The 20,061-nt window shown below is 33.9% G+C and overlaps 1 protein-coding gene across 2 annotated transcripts in view; it reads left to right on the forward strand.

Annotated features, from left to right (window-relative positions):
- The window catches only part of NKTR (natural killer cell triggering receptor), a 42,023-nt gene that overhangs the window by 6,749 nt on the left and 15,213 nt on the right, over window positions 1-20,061 (forward strand). For both annotated transcript variants that reach the window (XM_068981610.1, XM_068981611.1), the window contains exons 2-10: window positions 2,709-2,783; window positions 3,315-3,422; window positions 3,916-3,960; window positions 5,730-5,817; window positions 14,762-14,791; window positions 15,232-15,377; window positions 16,323-16,545; window positions 16,983-17,138; window positions 19,732-19,819. In XM_068981610.1, coding sequence (XP_068837711.1) covers window positions 2,709-2,783; window positions 3,315-3,422; window positions 3,916-3,960; window positions 5,730-5,817; window positions 14,762-14,791; window positions 15,232-15,377; window positions 16,323-16,545; window positions 16,983-17,138; window positions 19,732-19,819 — 959 coding nt within the window. The remainder of the gene's footprint in view (window positions 1-2,708; window positions 2,784-3,314; window positions 3,423-3,915; window positions 3,961-5,729; window positions 5,818-14,761; window positions 14,792-15,231; window positions 15,378-16,322; window positions 16,546-16,982; window positions 17,139-19,731; window positions 19,820-20,061) is intronic.

A 20,061-nucleotide genomic window follows, 5' to 3' on the forward strand; every position in this document is an offset into this window, starting at 1 on the left:
CATTTCTCTAATAATGAGTGATGTTGAGTATCTTTTCATGAGCTTTTTAGCCATCTGTATGTCGTCTTTGGAGAAATGTCTGTTTAAGTCTTTTTCCCACTTTTTGATTGGGTTGTTTGTTTTTCTGGTATTGAGTTGTATGAGCTGCTTGTATATTTTGGAAATCAATCCTTTCTTACTTGTTTCATTTGCTATTGTTTTCTCCCATTCTGAGAGTTGTCATATGGATTTTTATGGGGACTTTGAGAGGAAAAATTGGCTTCTTAGTTAGCACTATCCTTTTCCTTCCTTTTCTCTGTCTCAAATCTCCATGTGAAATATACAAAGGTTTTTCTCCTTTTTTGCCTTTAACATAAGATGGCTATTCCTTGTCTCTTACCTCCTACTCCTGGTTGAATCCCTGTGCTTTTCGGCTGTTTTTCTACATTTGTTGGTATTCATCTGTCACTGTTGTTGCAAATGGAATTCTGACAATGGTGGATGAACTAGATGTCCAGTATGATTCAGAATTTTTTTTAAACAGTTCTGATAGGTACATCATTTACTTCAGAGTCTTTAGCAGTGTTTTTAACCTTGTACCATAATATTGCGCCCAAAACAGATTGGTTTTGTTCATGTTTTTTTCTTTGCTCTTAACAACACAGTGCCATGGCAGAGACAGAATTTCTGCTCTAACCATTGCCCCATGAGTGTGAAAGGTCAATAGAAATTTTGTTTCTCCATCAGGTTAGAGGATAGGGTATTAGAGGTGAGTGTTTTTTTAAAAATCATTGTAGTTAGCTATCCCTCTCTGAATATTAGACCTGGAAATGTAATTACATTTAACTGTTTTCATGTATATTGTACCACTAGAGGGTTCATAATTATCTGTAAAGGAGAAACTAAAAATATTTGAAATTTTCATCAGTTTTCCTTTGGAGGCATTAAAGACTTTGGGGGAAAAAACTCTTTATTGAAGTTACTACTAAAGGTGAAGTTTCAGTTGTTTTGATTATATCTTTTATTCTGAAAAGCATCTATCTTAAAGAGATTCCAAAGACCTATGTATGTTGTAGTTTGCAAAGCTAGATGATTTTGAATTTAACACCCACCTAGCCAGCCATTTCTTAGGGATTTATGAGTGATGGAAATACTCTTATCACACTTGTAAATTATTTCTATGTAAATACAAAGAATAGTACTTAGTATTACTGATATTACATGCATTTCCTAAAATTCTGAAATGTTTTTAGATACATTGCTATCTTCCTTTTTACTTTCTTAACTTTTTCATTTCTTTAGACATCAAGATCAGCTAGAAGGTTTTGAAATTGCATTAAATTTGACTCCAGCACTCGATTTGGCAGTGCTGACATGGGAGAGTCTTCTTTAAGGTTGTTTCTTACACAGTAACCTTGTTTTGTCCTCAGAGTAACTGACTGACATGGCCAGGAATAAAGTAAAATCTTAGTGACACAGTAAATCAAGGCATTTTGTGTCTACTGGATTATGCTTGATCCAGTTAATTTTGATTTATTCTGCAAGTCTTGACTATGTACACATGTTCATAATGGAAAAGCTGTTATAGAATAAAGGGAAAAGGAACTCAGGAAAATGGTTGTAATTAAAAATTCCCTTTCTTATTTTATTGACAGGAGGGCAAAGTTGAAACAGGTTTTAAAATAATATGATTTGCCCCTTGTACTCTCATGCACAAGGTGAGTTTTCCAGACATTACAGAATATGTGATGTCACTGCTCTGACAGCTGATGGAACAGGTATCTGAGTATTCTTGTTTTGAAAGTTTCTGAGTTTTAATTTATAATACAGTAAATAAAAAAAATATAACCCACATTTTAAAAGCTTTAATCATTTTAAGAGTTTAAAGTAGTCCTGAGATGAACAGATTTGTGAAACACTTCTCACCTGGCATGAGAGGCATGCTGAGTTCCGTCTGACTCTTTGCAACCCCATGGACTGTAGCCTGTCAGTCTCTTCTGTCCATGGGATTCTCCAGGCAAGAATATTGAAGTGGGTTGCAATTTCTTCCTCCAGGGGATCTTCCCTGACCCAGAGATGGAACTTGAATTTCCTGCATTAGTAGACAGATTGTTTATTGCATAATTAAGTCGAATTTGCAGACTTGCTCCTATTGTTTCTTGTTTGCTTGTTGATTAGTTTTTAGGAACCATAACCTATTCTCTTTCTGCCCTCTCAGGGAATTTAATGTGAGTTTTAGTTGTGAGTGACAGTTCAAGGGTTGGCTGTGAACAGTTCTTGAATAAAGGTAAAAAGCTGAATGTAGAGGACAGAATTTTCTTCTACTAGTACTAGCCCAGGGTGACTATCTTATGATGTGCTCTCATCACTGGAGGGATTTAGGCATAAATCAGACAACTGTTATCGAGAATATCTTTAAAGATTAATAGTTCAGGTAGGAGATATACTAAGAGAGATCTAATAAAATAAGGTCTTGTTAAAAGACACTTAAAATCCCACAGTTCTGGACTGAAATCACTTTGGTTGCATGTGAATTCTAATGCTAATAAATATAGTATGGTTCTTATTAATTGGTATTGCCTAGTTAAATTCTTTTCCTGTTGAATCTCTTAAAAAAATTAAAATGAATGATAAAAATGGGCCTCTCAATTTGTTTATTTATTTCTGCCATATAAATATGATACATTTAATCAACTTGCTTACCTGTTTTTTCATGTGTTTTATTTCAGTTGGTCGAATTATGTTTCAGCTCTTTTCAGATATATGTCCAAAAACATGCAAAAACTTCCTTTGCCTGTGCTCAGGTAAATGAATTATCAGATTATTTCCATTGAGAATTTCTGGTTTAAAATTTTACCTTGCTTAACAGAATAGCTATTTTCCTTAAAAAGTAATGGATTGTGAAATGAAAAATAAAAAATATTATTTTCACTGATAAGAAGTCAGGGAAGCATTTCTTAAAGGGAAGAGAGGAGAAAGAAATGGTCTCAAAAATTAAAAAGGAAGTACCACCATATGTAATGGAATCTTTATACATTGTAGTTTAAAAAATAATAGCATATGTATTCAAAACTGATTTATTTTGATAGAATTGAACAAATTTAGCCTTCCTGATCTCACGATAAATTTATGATTAGAGGATAGAGAAGCAGAACATAATGACGTTGTTACATGTAATTGGATTTATATTTTTAAACGGTAGATAAAATGGGGAGGAAAGACATTTATAATGTTGCTTATCACAAGGGAGGAATTTGACAAAGAGCTAATTGAATGGTCATTCCCATGGAAGAATATGTTTGTAGCTAAACTTCATTTCTTTTTTTTTTTTCCAGGAGAGAAAGGCCTTGGGAAAACAACGGGGAAGAAGTTATGTTATAAAGGTTCTACATTCCATCGTGTGGTTAAAAACTTTATGATTCAGGGTGGGGACTTCAGTGAAGGTAGAGCTAAAAGTTATGCTCTTAATAACTGTATTAATTCCTAAAGCACCTCATTATTGTAAATATTATGTCACAATGTGATGTAAATATTAGATGGTCAGTGATTAGTTGTTGGATGAATGAATGTTGTAAGCCAAGAATGTATAAAAAGCAAAATATTAAGGTTTTTTGTTTTGTTTTTATGCAGTTTTAATACAGTTATTTGGTGAATACCCTCTAGTGAATGCCAAAGTATTGTTCAATTGGTTTTACTCTTTTAGAGTTTTGTCAGTGTTTGAAATAAATGGGTTGTGGGGATAATTTCTTAGTTTTTATTATAATGGAATTGGATTTATAGTTTAAAAATGAGGTTGATTGAGGATTATTAGAATTTTTATCATCTGCAGGAATTACAAGGTGTTAACTCCAGCAAATTAAAACCATAAAGAGTAATTTATGTATATTAGTATTTTTTTAGTTTTCATTATTGTTTAACGTAGCTCATTATTTTCAGGTAATGGAAAAGGTGGAGAATCAATTTATGGTGGTTATTTTAAAGGTAAGGCTTAATATTTTATGGTCTTTTGTTTCATTTCTGATATAAAGCAAGTTTGATCATGTACTTTTAATGAGAAGAGGTTTACTTATAGTTCACTTTTTGCATGAAACTAATGCTGCATGAAAATACTTTATTTGCATGAACTTGGGGATAAATTATATTGTAATATATAACTTTTAATTGACAAGATTAATTAAGGCTAACTTTATGGTTAAACATGACTTTCAGCATGGAGGTTAGGCAACTATATACATGAAAACTCCTATCTTCCTGCCTAAAACTGTCAACATATTCTTTTGTTTATAGAGAATGTGGTCTTTTGCAAAATGAAAAGGTAAGAGAACGAAGCTCAGTAACACAAACTCCAACTCTTTTCCCTTGCACCCTTCCTAATAAATTTATGGAGAGTCTGGGTCAGGTTGTGACTGGATTTCTTATATTGCTTGAAGACTTGGAAAACTCTGTATACTATTTCATACATGCATCTGTATCTTTTTTTCTTTTTCCAATGGGTTATTATTTCCACATCAGGGTAAAGAGTCTAGTTGTTTTTTTTTTCTTTTCCCCTCTAAGCCAAACAGTGTCTTTGAATAAAAGTTGGTATTTCTTCCTTTCTCAAAGGTTTGTATGTTTTCTTTTGTATAATAGAACTATATGATTGTGTTTTATTCCTACAATAGTATTTCCATAAATCTAACTATTACACTTGCCCCAAAAAGCCTTAGAAAAGTCAGTTGCAGAAATTTATAATGGGATCCAGTATTACTAGGTTTTAATGCCATGATAGCTTCAGTGTTATAATAGTCTTTTATATTTCTTTTGGGGAAAATGGATTACTACTCTTTTTCAGAAGCCTGTTCCCAAGGTAATCTTTTTTTTGTTTTTGTTTTTTAAGTTTTCTGTGTTTCTGTTTGTTTAAAAGAAAGATTTGTTTGTATCAATGTTAAAAGGAAATAAATTAGTTTTCAGGATATTTCTGCTGGAATTAAATCCATCTCTAAGTGATCTTTATGACAGAGGTTTTCCTTTGAACTAGTATTGAACAGCTCTTCAGCTGATTCCATTAGCATGTAGCAATTTGAAATTAATACTGTAGGCCACTTTAACATGGTTGTTGCCTGTAGCAGATACTTGTATGTATATCTTAATTGAATCTTTAAAATTTTTGTATTTGCAGGGCTTTCCTCCTTAGTTTTTGATCCTATTGATTAGAATCTACATACTTGATTTAATTAGGCATGTCTCTAAACTTACTGTAATATTTTGGTTAGGGTTGGTTTCATCATCTAGCAACAATTTGATTGAGTAATAAATTTACCATAAGAAATTAAGCGCATAAGAGGATTATTAAAGCTCCCATGAATGGTGCATTATGCAGGATGATTGGAAATTTGGAAGAAACGAGCTCTACTATAAAGATTTTTTTTAATTTTCTTGGTAGTTTTCCCTGAAAGTTAATAGTTTAAATATCATTTAGCCAATGTCTGTTGCTACTAAAAGTGACTGTTCTAAGGCTGTTTGTAAAAAGTATTAAATATATGTTCTTTTTCTCAAGGCTAAGTAGTAAATAAGTAGTACCTGGGTTTGTTTGTGTTTTTCTTATGCTTTCGTTATTTGATTAGTTAAAAGAATTTTTTTCGAAATAGTCAAGTATCTGTACTGACCAGAAGAGGAATTTCATCCTTTGCTTTCTATTTACTACTTTGAACATTACACGTTAAAAGTGGCTTATAATTGGACACTGACAAATTTGTGTTTTCTTCAAACAGATGAAAACTTTATTCTCAAACATGACAGAGCGTTCCTTTTGTCAATGGCAAATCGAGGGAAACATACCAATGGTTCCCAGTTTTTCATGTGAGTAGGCATAATTCAGAGATGAGCTTTTCCTAAACAGAGAAGCGCTGTTCATGAGAAAGATGGTATCCTTGATCCAAATTTACTGCTAGGTTCTGTCAGCTTGAGTTTTATTATGTTATAGTAACTGGTAAGCTCTTAACAGCCATCTCAGTGTTAAGAATATATCCTGGATTTGAAGGATGGTGCTTAAAAGGCATAACTTGAAGATGTAAATTATTCTGTTGTCATCTTAAGAAATTGGCTTTGACTCTTAACAAATTTGGGGGCTCAGTTTATCAAATCTGAATTGGAATATAAACTCTTGATGAGCATTTAAAAAATAGTTCATGACTGGAACTGAATGTATCCTTGGCATGGAAAGCAGTTGGTTTGAGTAAACCATAGTATGGTTGCTTTTCCCTCTTACTGTTGTTCTTTGAGCCAGTTTGAGAGAGGTGCCTTTATTTTCTGACACTGTATAAAATTAAATGATTTGGTGTTAAGCCAACATTTGTAGCAATCTTAAACTTTGTGAGATCTCTATGCATAATTGAACTAACCCAATATTGCTTTCATTTTCACCAAAAATTTGTGCTGTTATTGCTTAGAAAACTTTAGAATGATAAATTTGTTTTTTAAAAAACAAACACCTTTACATGTACATGTATACACAACCAAAACCTTAGTTATTTCTCATCTGAAAGACTTTTGGCATACTCTCTGATACGTTCTTATGTAAAGTTATTCCAAAACCTATTTTTATTATAACTCCATGATATAAAATACGAAAGGTAATTGCCTAGTATGGAGTTTAATGCTTTTGATTGAAGTAAATCTCTGCAGTTATGCTATGTGTATTGGAGAAATACTTTTTCCATACCAGAAAAAAATTTTGTCATCTTTCTGAATGGATGGGTATGAATGGCGCTTCCCTGTATTTAAAGGAGTAAAGTATTCATATAAAATAAATCTCACACTTTATATTTGTGTGAAAAATAAATTCCAACATGATCTGATAAAGTTCAGATAAGGGGCATTCTGTTCCCAAGAATGTCCTAAAAATGGAAAGCTGACAGAAGATAATAATGCTTGGAGTTGTACAGGAAAAAAAGAAGACCTAAAACAGTTATTCCTCTGTCTTTTTTGATCCCATAGAGTATTAGTTGCTATACTTCTTTACTAAAATATTTTTCTATTCTTAATCTCCTTGAGAGCCAAAAAAAAGTCGTGGGAAATGTTTTGAAAAACTTAATGTAGGAGCTGTTTACTCTTTGATTAAGGTTTCCCATTTCCATTTTTAAGCTTATCTGAACTGTGAACATGATAAACTAACGATTCATTGGTCAAAAGCTACCATCTGAGGGCTCTAAAGTTTCTTTTAGATTTCCTTTTTTATATCAGTACTTTTAAAATTTGATTTATTGGGTAGCAGCAGCTTCTTCCCATTGTTACATACTTATTAGCTTATTTATAAAATGTTAAGAGATAAAACCCATGCATGTATATGCATTGATTAAAATTCAGTATATGAGAGTCTGACTTCAAAAAATTTAGAGTATCTTGTTTTTTTGTTACTTAGTATTTGCTTAAGTCTTTTCTAGAAATGTTTAGCATCAAACACAATTAAAGCCATGTCTATTTTCTACATGACAGTTTTACATCGGACTATCTTTTAAGGAATGCCAAATGAAAATTTTAACATTTATAAATTAGGATTAAGTTTTAACCTTGTTTTTATAATTTACTTGTTTTTATAATTATGGATGACACTAAGATCACTGTAAACTTGTGATTGAAAGAAACTTTTCTACTTTTAGTTTGAAATTTACTTTTGGAAATGAGTTTTCAGTTAAAAACAATCTTGGAAGTAATTAAACATTTTTGCAGTCACAAATAAAATCCTCTTTTTTTTTTTAAGAAGCTTTTATGCACGTGCTTTTTTTATGTGGGCTGAAAGTACCAATTCCTCAGGGGTTTCAGAATAAAATAAAACTAACATTCACTTTTCTAAATAAAATGTTTCCTTGCTTTTATACAAAGAATAAGTAAAATGGAGGTGGTGGCCCATGAAAGAAGTATCTTTGAAAATCTATGTCTTGTAAGCCCAAATCTATTTGGAATTGGAAGTAGTTAGAAAAAGCATTATGTACAATCTTCAAGTTTTATAGATGATCACAGACAATTGCTCTAAAAGTTGAGGTTCTGAGGGTTGATGGTCACTGAGCTGTCAGATAGCTTCCCAGGGGTGACTTCTACATTTTATCCTCCTCCCACACTTCTTTGGCACCTTGAGCAGCAGTTCTGCAGTCTGAAAAAGAAAGGGTAGTGTGAGAATGGATCATAAAATGCCAAGAACTTATAGTTCCGCTTAATAAGGACTTTTAATAAATCCTTGCAAAATTGTATTTGTAGATCATGTTATAAATCTGTTGCCTTGTATTTCCAAGGAGTAAATTTGGTGCAGTTAGTATGGGTACTTGAGCAAAATGTTCCTCAAGAATTCTTGTGCTTTTTGTAAAAGCTATTGCCTTCATTACTTGAAACACTTAAGACCTCTCTTTCCTAAGGCATATACATCATTTTATTAAAATTTTTTGTATATATTGCTTTCTTTGGGTGGAAAAATTATGTGTGTGATAAAAACCAGATTGTCTTTTGTATAAAGCTATTTATAGTTTTTGCAGTAATTGCTTATATCTACTACTATATTAGTCATAGTGATTTTGCTTTTAGGGACCTAAATAGAAGAAAACTAATTGTTTTTGGAGTAGTACTGCTCGAGAAACACGAAAGAAGTAATACATGGCACTATCCCCATGAATCACTGAGGAAGTAATAGTTTGTTCATACTGAGGTATTTTTTAAGGAATTCAAAGACCTGGGACCATGTTAATGGAGTTCATTTTTTTATTATTTACTTTTTAGGCCAAAGACTAGGAAGAGGCTGCAATAAAAGTTACAGGATTATAAAGTCTAGGACTAGAAAAGAATTTAGAGATCCTCCAGTCCAGTCTTTCTGTTCTATAGATAATGCTAAATAAGGAAGAAAAGACATATACAGTCTAGGTTATAGGGATTTTTCTCATAATCTTGAAGAAATTGATAGCTAAAAAGAGCATGCTGAAAACTGTATGCTACATAGGTTTATTGACCAGTCTGCTCTGAGTTTATTTATTTAGACTTGTGAGATATTAGTTCCAAGGATTGAACCTCAATAGTAAAAGTACAGAGTCCTAACTTCTGGACCATCAGGGAATTCCCCTGAATTTATTTTAATTTTAGTCAGTTTTAGATGCATCAAGTGTTGCTCGAAAAATAATATGACACACAAGAAAGCATTTTTCTTGTCCTTTAGCTATTGGTAATAACTATTAAGTCTGGTTCTGATTTTCATTGTCTTTCATTCATCAGAAAGATGAAAAAGATACTGCATAACATAGATTAAAGAGATTAGTTAGGTAATTTATAACTTTGTATTAAGTAACTATATTCTCCTGGGTTAGAGCACTAACCTATCAGGAAACCTTGTATCTAGTCTTACCATATGCCTTGAGTTAGTATGTAGCTCAGTTTCAAATATAAATAACATTTTGGTGTGAAAATGCAGACATTAAAGGAAGAAAGTGTTTTTATAGGTTGATCCTAAATTTTTGAGTATATGAAATGATTTATATGCAAATATTATCTTGCCTAAAAGAAATAGTTGTAGTTGCTTAGTTTTCATCAGTCTGAAAGGTGGCTCAAAGCAGCTTTGGTTCATCTTGCCAAAGTCAGCTGGTTTCTTCATTGGCTGCTGTTAGAGCATGTTGACGGAGAAGGCAATGGCAACTCACTGTAGTACTCTTGCCTGGAAAATCCCATGGACAGAGGAGCCTGGTAGGCTGCAGTCCATGCGGCTGCAAAGAGTCGGACACGACTGAGCGACTTCTCTTTCACTTTTCATTTTCATGCATTGGAGAAGGAAATGGCACCCCACTCCAGTGTTCTTGCCTGGAGAACCCCAGGGACGGCAGAGCCTGGTGGGCTGCCGTCTATAGGGTTGCACAGAGTCGGACACAACTGGCGCAACTTAGCAGCACCAGCAGAGCATATTGGAGTAATGATCACGCTCATCCCCCTTGGCTTAGTCTGTGAAGGCCTCATGTCACAGCAGGGAGTGGGAATACCCACAGAACCTTTGAGAACAGGCTTTGTCATTTGCCACTGTTAGTGGTCATGATAATTATAAAAATTTAAGAAAATAGGATAGTCAAAAGTTGGACTTTGAACTTTAAACAAAAGTTCATCTTGTTTGTTACATCTTGTTATAAATAGGACTGTGGGAGGAAAACATAAGTTTTAGGGTATCTTCTGTGTCATTTAGAATAGCTACTCACCTGAATGAGAGAAGTGCCAGTTGTTTGAGAGTAGCAGAGCAAGAGGAGTTGAGGGGTGGTTTGGTTTCAGGGCTTTACAAAGCTATATTGATATTTGGGGGTAGAAATGCTTTTTCTTTCCACATCCTCATGAGTTTGTTTGAGAAGAAATGCTACTAAGTATTAATAACCTGAGAAGTTCTGGGTTTTTTCCCTTACTTTTTTAGGAACAGTACCTTCATGTTAATTTAAAGATTTTTCATGAACAGATTTCATGACACTTAACCATAATCCATATTCTCTGGATATCAAGTGTCATCCCTGACATCCAGTCTGAATATTACTTAGTGTTTGTGTGACATCTGTGTTAGCAGCGTGGACAGAGTTCTATATCTTGTGGTGTTTGGTGTGTATTATGTTAATTTTAGTGCTGAAATTTTTAAAGCTGTTCTATTTTAGTGACTTTTGGAATGACAGGTAGAGCACTGTAATGTGGCTTGGTTAGTCTCCATTGCCCTTACATGAGGTTTGTCACTCTGTACAATCTGGTGCCTCTTACAGTCAAGACAGTTTCAGGAGTTGCATGGGAAAATTGCATGTTAAAGGTTATGACAAATAGATTGTCTTTATTTCCTTCTCTCATACTACTTTACAAATAGTCACTTTTTTTCATAACATTCATTGGAAACACCACATTATTTGAAACATATTCTTTTTTGACAGTCATTCATGTATAAATGCCTTTTAACATTTTTAAATATTTCAAGATTTAGTATGTCCAAAAGCCCTGTAAAGAATTTTGTCCACTGTATATAATATGGGTTTTGGTCTGAATAGTAATAGATGTGTTTAAATTTTAATTGAGTTAAAATTGATCAGAAAGTGTATATTCATTGAACAGAAAATTTTTATAATGGGGAAAATTAGAGAGGAAAAGAAAGTACCAAGATTTGATAGCATGCATTTTCTTATACTTTCATTTCTCTTGCCTTTTTATCCTTTGAGAAGATTCTTAAAATTCTAGGTATGCTGCCTTATTATTATTATTTTCAGTGACTTAACTAAAAGTGTGTATAATGGCAGTGAACAGAAACTACAATCTAAACATTTGCTTATTCGCTCATAACATATACTAGTCTGATGTGATGTGTAACCGAAAAAAGGTTTCAAATGTAGAAACATGAAAGGTTCCTTAATTATTTGAAGTGAATTAGTAAAAAGTATTCTCTGGAATTTTGTTTTGAAGTCTCTTAACTCAGTTCTTTCCATTGAGATTTTTGTTTTTGTACCTCTAGTAACTGCTTCTGGGCATTCAGATTTTTTTATTTACCTATGTACTCTAGATATATTATTATCTTTTTGAGAAAGATGTTAGTTGACTTAGCCAGTATCTAGGATTTGTAAAACAAAATATAATATTTTGTTTCTAACTATTCACACTGTGATGTTACAAATATTAGGGACCTGAGCAGATTCCCACTTCAGTGCTTCTCTTAAACATAGTTCGTCTCTACATACATATCCTATGTGAAAGAAAATTTAGAGCCCTCCTTTTTAAAAAGCTTTCTTGCTTTGCATAAAACTTGAAAGTATTTAATTTCAAAGTTATATTGATATTAAAACATAGATTCAGTCTTGTCTTAAAAGTGTATTACAATTTATTTCTTGCCATTTTTGTGTAAAATTTACAGAAAGAGTGTTACACCGTGCGCTCCAAAGGTAATGTCTCATTACTCTAAGGCTCTCTCTTTTTCTTTCTTTACCTTTATTTATCTCTTTAATCCTATTGTTATATGCATTAAGAAAAAAACTTTCTGCTTGATCTGTGGCAGCAGTACATGTAAAATAAGTGTGTTTTATTGTTCATAGTAAATCCTGGGAAGTATAATTTTAATTTCAGTGGCCTGTTACCACCAAGTTCCCACACATCTTGGGGAGTGGGGTATGTCGTATATAATGGTTTATATCTCATTTCAGTACAGAACTGTTACTTTCTGTATAAGGCCAAAATCTGCTTTGATAATGGTTAAAAAAATGTAGTTTCTTTTTTTGGCGTATCAGTCATACTTTTCTGTTTCTAGGATTTATGACCCTTGTGCATGTATTTTTAAAGCAGATTCAGAGATGAAGGGAACTGGAAAATCAGTATCTGAGTGACAGTAGAAAATGGAAATGTGAAAATATTGAAAGCTTTTCTAACTTGAAATGTTCTTGTGGTTATTTCTCCTTTAGGTGTGTTTTCCTAAGCATGCATAAACTTACATATTTATGATAGCCCTGGCTTTAAGGTCTTAACTTACTGGGCATATGTTATCACTACATTGGTCCTTACAGCTGTATAGTTTTGAAACATCAATTTTTAAGAGTTGATGGGGTGAGATCTCGTTGTCTATTTTAGTAGAATTGAAGGGCTTGGACCAAGCATATCATTGCATATCATTTTTTTCCCTTGCCCATCAGCCCAATTCCAGTAAGCCTGCTTTACCTTGGAATTTCTGCTCTTAGAATGTGGGCTGAGAACTCCAGAGGGCTTCTTTTTGTTAAGCTACTTCCATTATTCTTATTATATAGCCTAACCCAGTTAAATCATAAGTTTGTATTTCTGCATCCTGAATTGCAGATGCGAGTAATAGACTTGGTTATTCACACCTGTTTAGGCATATTGGGCCAGTTGAAATTTATCCTTGAAAGAATTGCTCTTGTCTTCATTTGTTTTCCTTACTAGTGCACTAAAGGATTGAGTTTGTGTTCAGTTCTCACTTGAATTAAAAACAAAACCTGAATCTGTCATAAAGGTTCTATCTGTTCTCAAATTGAGTTTCAGGTAGTATGTCGCTGCATCACTGCAGTAAGTTCAAATTTTTAATCACACCATTTGTTCCAAAGATTTGCCCTAAGGTGGTTTTTACATCACTTCTATTAACCAGAGTGCAAACTGAATTGGATTCTGTGTGTTTTAAGAAAATGTATAGACTTTTCCTCAATACCAGAATATCTGAGAGTTGTGAGAGAAAGGCCCAAGGAAGAGAAATATATCTAATTAGTGCATCATTGTTTTCACTGCTACATGTTTGAGACTGATCCTTTACACTACAGAACATTTTTTACCTTTAAAATGTTTACCTCTTTCCATCTTTCATACAGTGGAATCACTGTCTAGCATATGTCCTAATTTTTACTATCTTTACTGTGCTTGGTAAAGTTGCGTAATTATGGGAAGCACATTTCTGTATTAAAGTTACTGTCAGGATAGTTTTTGGATGCTCCTTTCATGATTTAAGCATCAGTGCCTCACTGTTTGCTACATTTTCTTTTTCTTCTTTCTTCTGTTTTTATTTATTTTTATGGTCTGATTGGCTTAAACTACCGCTTCTCAGTCTTCTAGGGAAAATTTTAGATTAGTGGTTTTAAAACTCAAGATTCCCTTTAAAATTCTGCCACTTCTTGAGTTGATATTTAAATTTTTTAAAGCTAAACTGTAGTACTGTTACAGAACTAAAAATTCTTAATGTAAATGTATGTGTTATATTTCCTGATAGAATAATGTTTTTTAGTATTGAAGGCTAAAATTATGTTTTATTCACATATTTCTTAGAATTTACATAAAATGATTATAAAAATTGACATTAGAGCTTCTAGTATAATTGACTGCTTTCACATGGTCTGATAATCCAGTGACCATTCTCTCAAATATAATTTCTCTTTCTCATAAACTAAGATGTTTGTGATAGAGTCTAGTTATCTACTTTTGAATTTTTTTCCACTATATAATTCACATAGTCTGAAGATCTGTGAAAATGCTATGGGAAAACCAGCTTGGGTTCAAAATATCTTAATCATAATATACCCCATAGGCTTCCCAACAGTGGCTGTCTGCCAATTTGTGACTGTAAAGCAACCAGTTGGATGTTTTTTGGGCCATGGAAATGTAAAGTATCTGTAATGTTATCTACGATTACTTACTTTGTGGTCAGAAGTGTTGGCAGATAGAAAATTTGCTCCCTACTGCGTTTTCTGAGTTGTTTTGAGTGGCAACTTAAGTGAAGCAAGAGGGGCAGGAAGTTCTAGAAATGGCTCCTGAGGCCTACCTCCAGCTACCTGCCTAAAAGATGCAGACTAACCCAGTATGAAAAATAACTAGTAGAAAAACTCACTTAAGGGGCACTTGTTAAGTGTTGATCACACTTTTCTTTCCATAAGCAAATGGCTAGATGTTTTTTATTCTTGTTTAATGATTTTGATAAGTTTTGAGTTTGTTTTTGTTATTGTCTTTGTTTCGGATTTGAGAGTAACTTTAATTTTAATGTATATTTATGCTGTGTATTTCAAACCTATTTCACATATATGTATATATATATATATAGTCTTCATATTGGAGAGATAAAAGTTTGTAATGCATTGTCATCTTGAGGGTTTTTTAAATCAGTAAAATGACTACTATTGCTGTTTTTAAGCTTTTTAAGTTTAGGTGTATATCATGTTTAACTTTTTCCCCTTTTTATCTTTACTTCTTTGTTCTCTACATGCTGTGCTTTTAAACCCTTCTGCTCTGTACACCTGAACACCTGGTTTCTGCCATCTTCTTTGTGTTGATGTTTGTTGCACAGTACCACAAAACCTGCTCCACACCTGGATGGGTAAGAGTTATATTCTTATTATTTTGGGGTGGTGTGCTGGTGGCCAGTCCAACCAATTAGACTGTGGTGAACCCTCAAGGGGGCACTCTTGACCTCTGGTTTATTCTCTCATAGCCAAGCTTTCCCTGAGGATCACAGGAGGCAGTAGTCCTGAGACCACAGGTGCTGCTCAGTATCAAGTGCAGTCTGATTGTTATACTCTCTGCTGTAGAATAGTTACGAATCACTGTTTTAAAAGCAGAAAACTAAGGCCCAGTTTGAGCCGGTTTTTTTTTTTTACCTTTTATGAAGAAGAACTTCTAATTTCCTTCTAGTTGCTTCATACATCAGACACTTTTATTTTCAGGTCTGTGAACGTGTCATTCACAACAATTGTCTTGATTACTGCTCTTGGCTTAACTATCATCAAACCAGTTTTTCTTGAATTTGTATTGTGACAGGGTGCATGTTGTCTTTGGACTAGTTATTTCTGGTTTTGAAGTAATCGAACAAATTGAAAATCTGAAAACTGATGCTGCAAGTAGACCATATGCAGATGTACGAGTTATTGACTGCGGGGTGCTTGCCACAAAGTCAACAAAAGACGGTAAGAGTGTTTTGAGAACAGAGGGAGCTTGGATACAGGTAACACTTGTTGAAAACTATAACTTAGAGATACCTCCTAGATTTCAGTAGTGGAGGAAACTCCTACGAGTAATATACCAATAGCCCTGATTCCTCCATATCACACCCTGTATCTGATCCATCAGAAATCTTTCCAACTCTGACTTTTTCTTTTTACTTCCCCTGTTGTCAACTCAGTCCAAACCCAAATATCTTCTACCTGGGTTATTCCAATAGCCTCACTACTGTTCACTTTGCCTCTGTCATCGCTTCTGTATAATCTTTTCTCAGTAATGATAGCTTCCTAACTGGTCTTCTTGCTTCCACTTGACCCTGTACAGTCCTCAGCAGCAACCAGAGCCAACTTCTCCAAGGGTTCCCTCTCTGTCAACCAAAACTAAAGTCTTTACAGTGGTCTGTAAGGGATTCTGGCTTTCTGCTGTTTCTCTCATCTCTCCATATTCATTGTCTTCCCAGCAGTGTTAATCTTTACTCAGACATGCCAGACACTTGGGAACTTTGTGCTAGCTGTTCCTTCTATCTGGAATACTCTTTGTTCAGATACCTGCATGACCCCTGTCCCTCGCTTCTTTCAGGTCTCTGCTCAAATGTTATCTTAAATTACCTTGACTTGCCTTATTCCCTTTACTCTGTGTTTTCCTCCCTCTTTAAGCATTTATCATTTGTTATATTATGTAGTTACTTATTTTCTTATCTGACCAAACTAATATATAAACTTCATGAGGGCTTTGTTACCTAGCAATCTCACCAGCAAATTGTATTATCAACTTGAAAAAAAAAGTTTATTTAAATTTTTAGTGTGCTTTATATAAAACATGTTTTATAATACTTGGTAATCATTTTTTTTTACTCTGAAAGGTGGGCAGTGAAATCCAGTACTAATACTTTTATTACTATTTATTAAAAGTTTTTGAGAAGAAAAGGAAGAAGCCAAGTCATCCAGAAGTCTCGGATTCCTCTTCCAATTCCTCATCCTCTTCAGAATCATCCTCAGAAAGTGAAATTGAACATGAGAGAAGCAGAAGAAGGAAACATAAGAGGAGACCGAAAGTTAAACATTCTAAAAAGAGAAGAAAGGAAGCAAACAGTTCAGAAGAGCAAGGAAATAAACATATAATAAGCCCAAAAGGGTAAGTGTGAGACACCAGGGTAGTCTTCCCTAAAAAACAAACACCCTGGAATGGGAACAGTATGTGTGATTCTGTAAACTTATCTTTGTTACCTATTGTTGAAAAGGACAGTATTTTAGGAAGTTTATATTGAAATCTTGCAAATCTAAGGGTAGCACAGATGTTTTATATCAGAGATTTATGCATTTGTAGGTAAAAACAATCGCTAAAACTCTTAAAGAAAGGATCGTTTGGCAATTCTTATATCAGAATTTTAGTGCAGTGACTGTTTCACTCGCTCATGTTTTATATGTTCTGTTTATGAAAATTATGTTGACCTTTTTAGTGGGATTTGCAACGTATCAGTAGTTTTGCTGTTAGTTGTGTTATTATATTATTTAATATTAAAAATTTAGATGTACACATTTTAATTGGTGATTTGATTTGTTCTTTCTAAGTCACTCTGAGAGGAGTGATACCAATGAAAAAAGATCTATTGATTCAAATGCTAAAAGGGAAAAGCCTGTTGTCCGCCCAGAAGAGATTCCTCCAGTGCCCGAGAACCGATTTTTACTGAGAAGAGATATGCCTCTTGTCACAGTGGAGCCTGAACCGTAAGGATGATTAACCTACATGTTTTTGTTTCTCTTTCTGATAATTCCTGTCAGCTCATTGCAGGTCCACACTCATTTATTGAGCGTGACCCATAGTAAAAGCACTTTGAAATATACTGTGGGAGATACTGGATTCATGAATGCCATGGACCCTACCTTTCAAAATTCATATTCTACTAATAGAAAAAGGGAATTTGCCAAGTTGACCTGGGAGAGTTCTTAGTGGAAATCTGGGAAGATTTCATTACTAACTTCATTTACTTAGCCTTTCACTAGAGGTGAGATTTTAGTTACCAGAACAGAAGGTTAGTTGAACTCTTTGGGTCCAGTCAGGTTTTAAAACATACCCCAATTAGTAGTGCAAAATTATTGCATGGTGACTGGCGATATAATTTAGTACCATATGTTACTGTTGTTAACTTACTCAGTGATAACTCCTCTATGTTAGAAAAGCTAAAATGTAGCTTTAGATTTGGTCTCAAAAAATAGAAATTAATGTATTTTGTGTGTTACACTCAAGTGTAGAATTGTTAAGAGAAATGTTGTATGACTAGAAATACCATAAAGTGGTTGGTGTAATTGGCAATTGAAGAGTTATTTTGAAGTCTAAGAAGTTATAGAGATGTCCCTGTTCAGTTAAGTCTCTACATAAGATTATTGTTTAGACTGTTAGATATTTCAAAATTCTAAGAATTCTGTCTTGTGAACAAATCTTAGTGGGATTCTTTTTTCTTAAAATACAAAACACCATTCATTGATCAAATCCATCTAGTTTCCAGAAAGTAGGAAACTTGAAAGGTCAATTTCAGTGTCATCTAGTAGGGGTTGGCAAACTACAGTGCTCCGTGGGCTAAATTCAGCCTGTTGTCTGGTTTTGTGCAGCCCATGAGCTAAATGTGATTTTTCTGTTTTTAAATGTTTAAATAATAATAATATTTTGTGATATGTGACAGTTATATGAAATTCAAATTTTGGTGTCCATAAAATTTTACTGGAACACAGCCATATCCATTTGTTCACTATTTTCCTGGGCTGTTTTTATGCTATAGCAGCAGAATTGAGGAGTTGCAGAGTTTGTATGTGGTGCTGTCATTGGTATATATGCTGTTCAGTGCACTACACATCACAGTGTATTTCAAAGTTCATTGATAAAACATTTGTGAAAACTTGTTTTCTTTTTGTTACATAATCATCTTAGTTTTCTTCTTGGCCTAGAAATCCTAAAATACTTTCTCTTGGACTTTTAAGAAAAAGTTTGCTGACCCCTATTATTTGGTATTTTTTAAAAGTAGTTTATACCACTGTCTTGTATTTATGGTTGAATATCATTGGGAAGTTTATTTGATCATCACTCCTGTTTGGTTACGTAATATCTTTGGAAGTTATATCCTGCAGAATTATTTTAAGTCATATTTGGTAGGTAGTTGTGTCATAACAAAGATAGCAGGTTGATCTATTTCATTAGAATGCTTGAGATTTGATCAGTCACTTGGGAGTTAAAATTAATGTGCTAAGAATGCAAGATATGCAGTATGAAAGGATAAGAAACAGGGACTGTCAGCCTTAGAGAGCTTGCCATCTTACTGAATTTGCCAGCAGTTAAGCTCGTTATCACTTGTACTTTGTTTAGCAGAAGCTGGATTCTACACTTGCTCTAATTCACTTGTTCTCATCTTCAGCTGCACTTCAGTGTAATTTGGCAAGCTTTTAAAAATACCAGTTTCTGGGCCACATAGTAGGGTAAATTGGACTGTTGTGGGGGAGGAGGTGGAGAGTGGCAACATTGGATCAGCATGTAAAAGATACCCAGATGACCATTAATTCATGCTGAACAGTTAGAGGCAGGTCATTTGGTTCAGTGATGTGTTCTTCATGAGGAAAATGAGGTAAACAGTTGTCTACCAAGAGTACCTGCTTCTTTCATTGTGAGAATCAAATGATATCATGAATATGAAATGACTGAAAAAACTATAATATACTTTTTAGTTAAGGTTTTCTTATAGTGGCATTGTATGTTTATCTGGAGCCAGATTCCTGGCTGGGAAAACCCTGTTATATCATGGTTGTAAAAGTCATGTTTCATTTCTCTATGTGACGTTGGACAACATTCTTCACTGTAATCTCAAAATTCTTTATTTTTAAAAAGAAGTTGATAATAGTACCTACCTCATAGTATTGTTATGAAAATTAAATGAACTAATAATGCCTTTAATGGTATCTGTTAACATTTATTTAAAGGATTTGTTTGATGAGAACCTACTTACAGCACAGGAAACTCCACTCAGTATTCTCTGTAATGGCCTATCTGGGAAAAGAATTTCAAAAAAGAGTGGATATATGTATATATAAATAACTGATTGACTTTGCTGTAAACCTGAAACTAGCAGAACATTGTAAATCATCTGTACTCTGCTAAAGATTTAAAAAATAACGGAGGATATGCTTAGAAAATTAGGTCATGTGGAGTGCCTCATTCTATAAAAGTGTTAGATCTGAATGAACTGTTTTTGTATTAAAGGAGCATAAATTCTGCATTTACACACTGAGAAAACTGCCTAGCATTTGCTTATTTTTAATTTTCAATCTTTTCCAGGAAAATTCCTGATGTTACACCCATTGTAAGTGACCAGAAACCATCTGTGTCAAAGTCTGGACGGAAGATTAAAGGAAGGGGCACAATTGTATGTGTGTTAAAACTTAATTTTTTTCAAATTAGTAATCTGAGCAGTAAAATGTTTATCAGTTCAGTTCAGTCGCTCAGTCATGTCTGACTCTTTGCGACCCCATGAATCGCAGCACGCCAGGCCCCCCTGTCCATCACCAACTCCTGGAGTTCACTCAGACTCACATCCATCGAGTCAGTGATGCCATCCAGCCATCTCATCCTCTGTTGTCCCCTTCTTCTCCTGCCCCCAATCCCTCC

Source organism: Capricornis sumatraensis, chromosome 10, assembly GCF_032405125.1.
Source record: "Capricornis sumatraensis isolate serow.1 chromosome 10, serow.2, whole genome shotgun sequence".
Taxonomy (NCBI): Eukaryota; Metazoa; Chordata; class Mammalia; order Artiodactyla; family Bovidae; genus Capricornis; species Capricornis sumatraensis.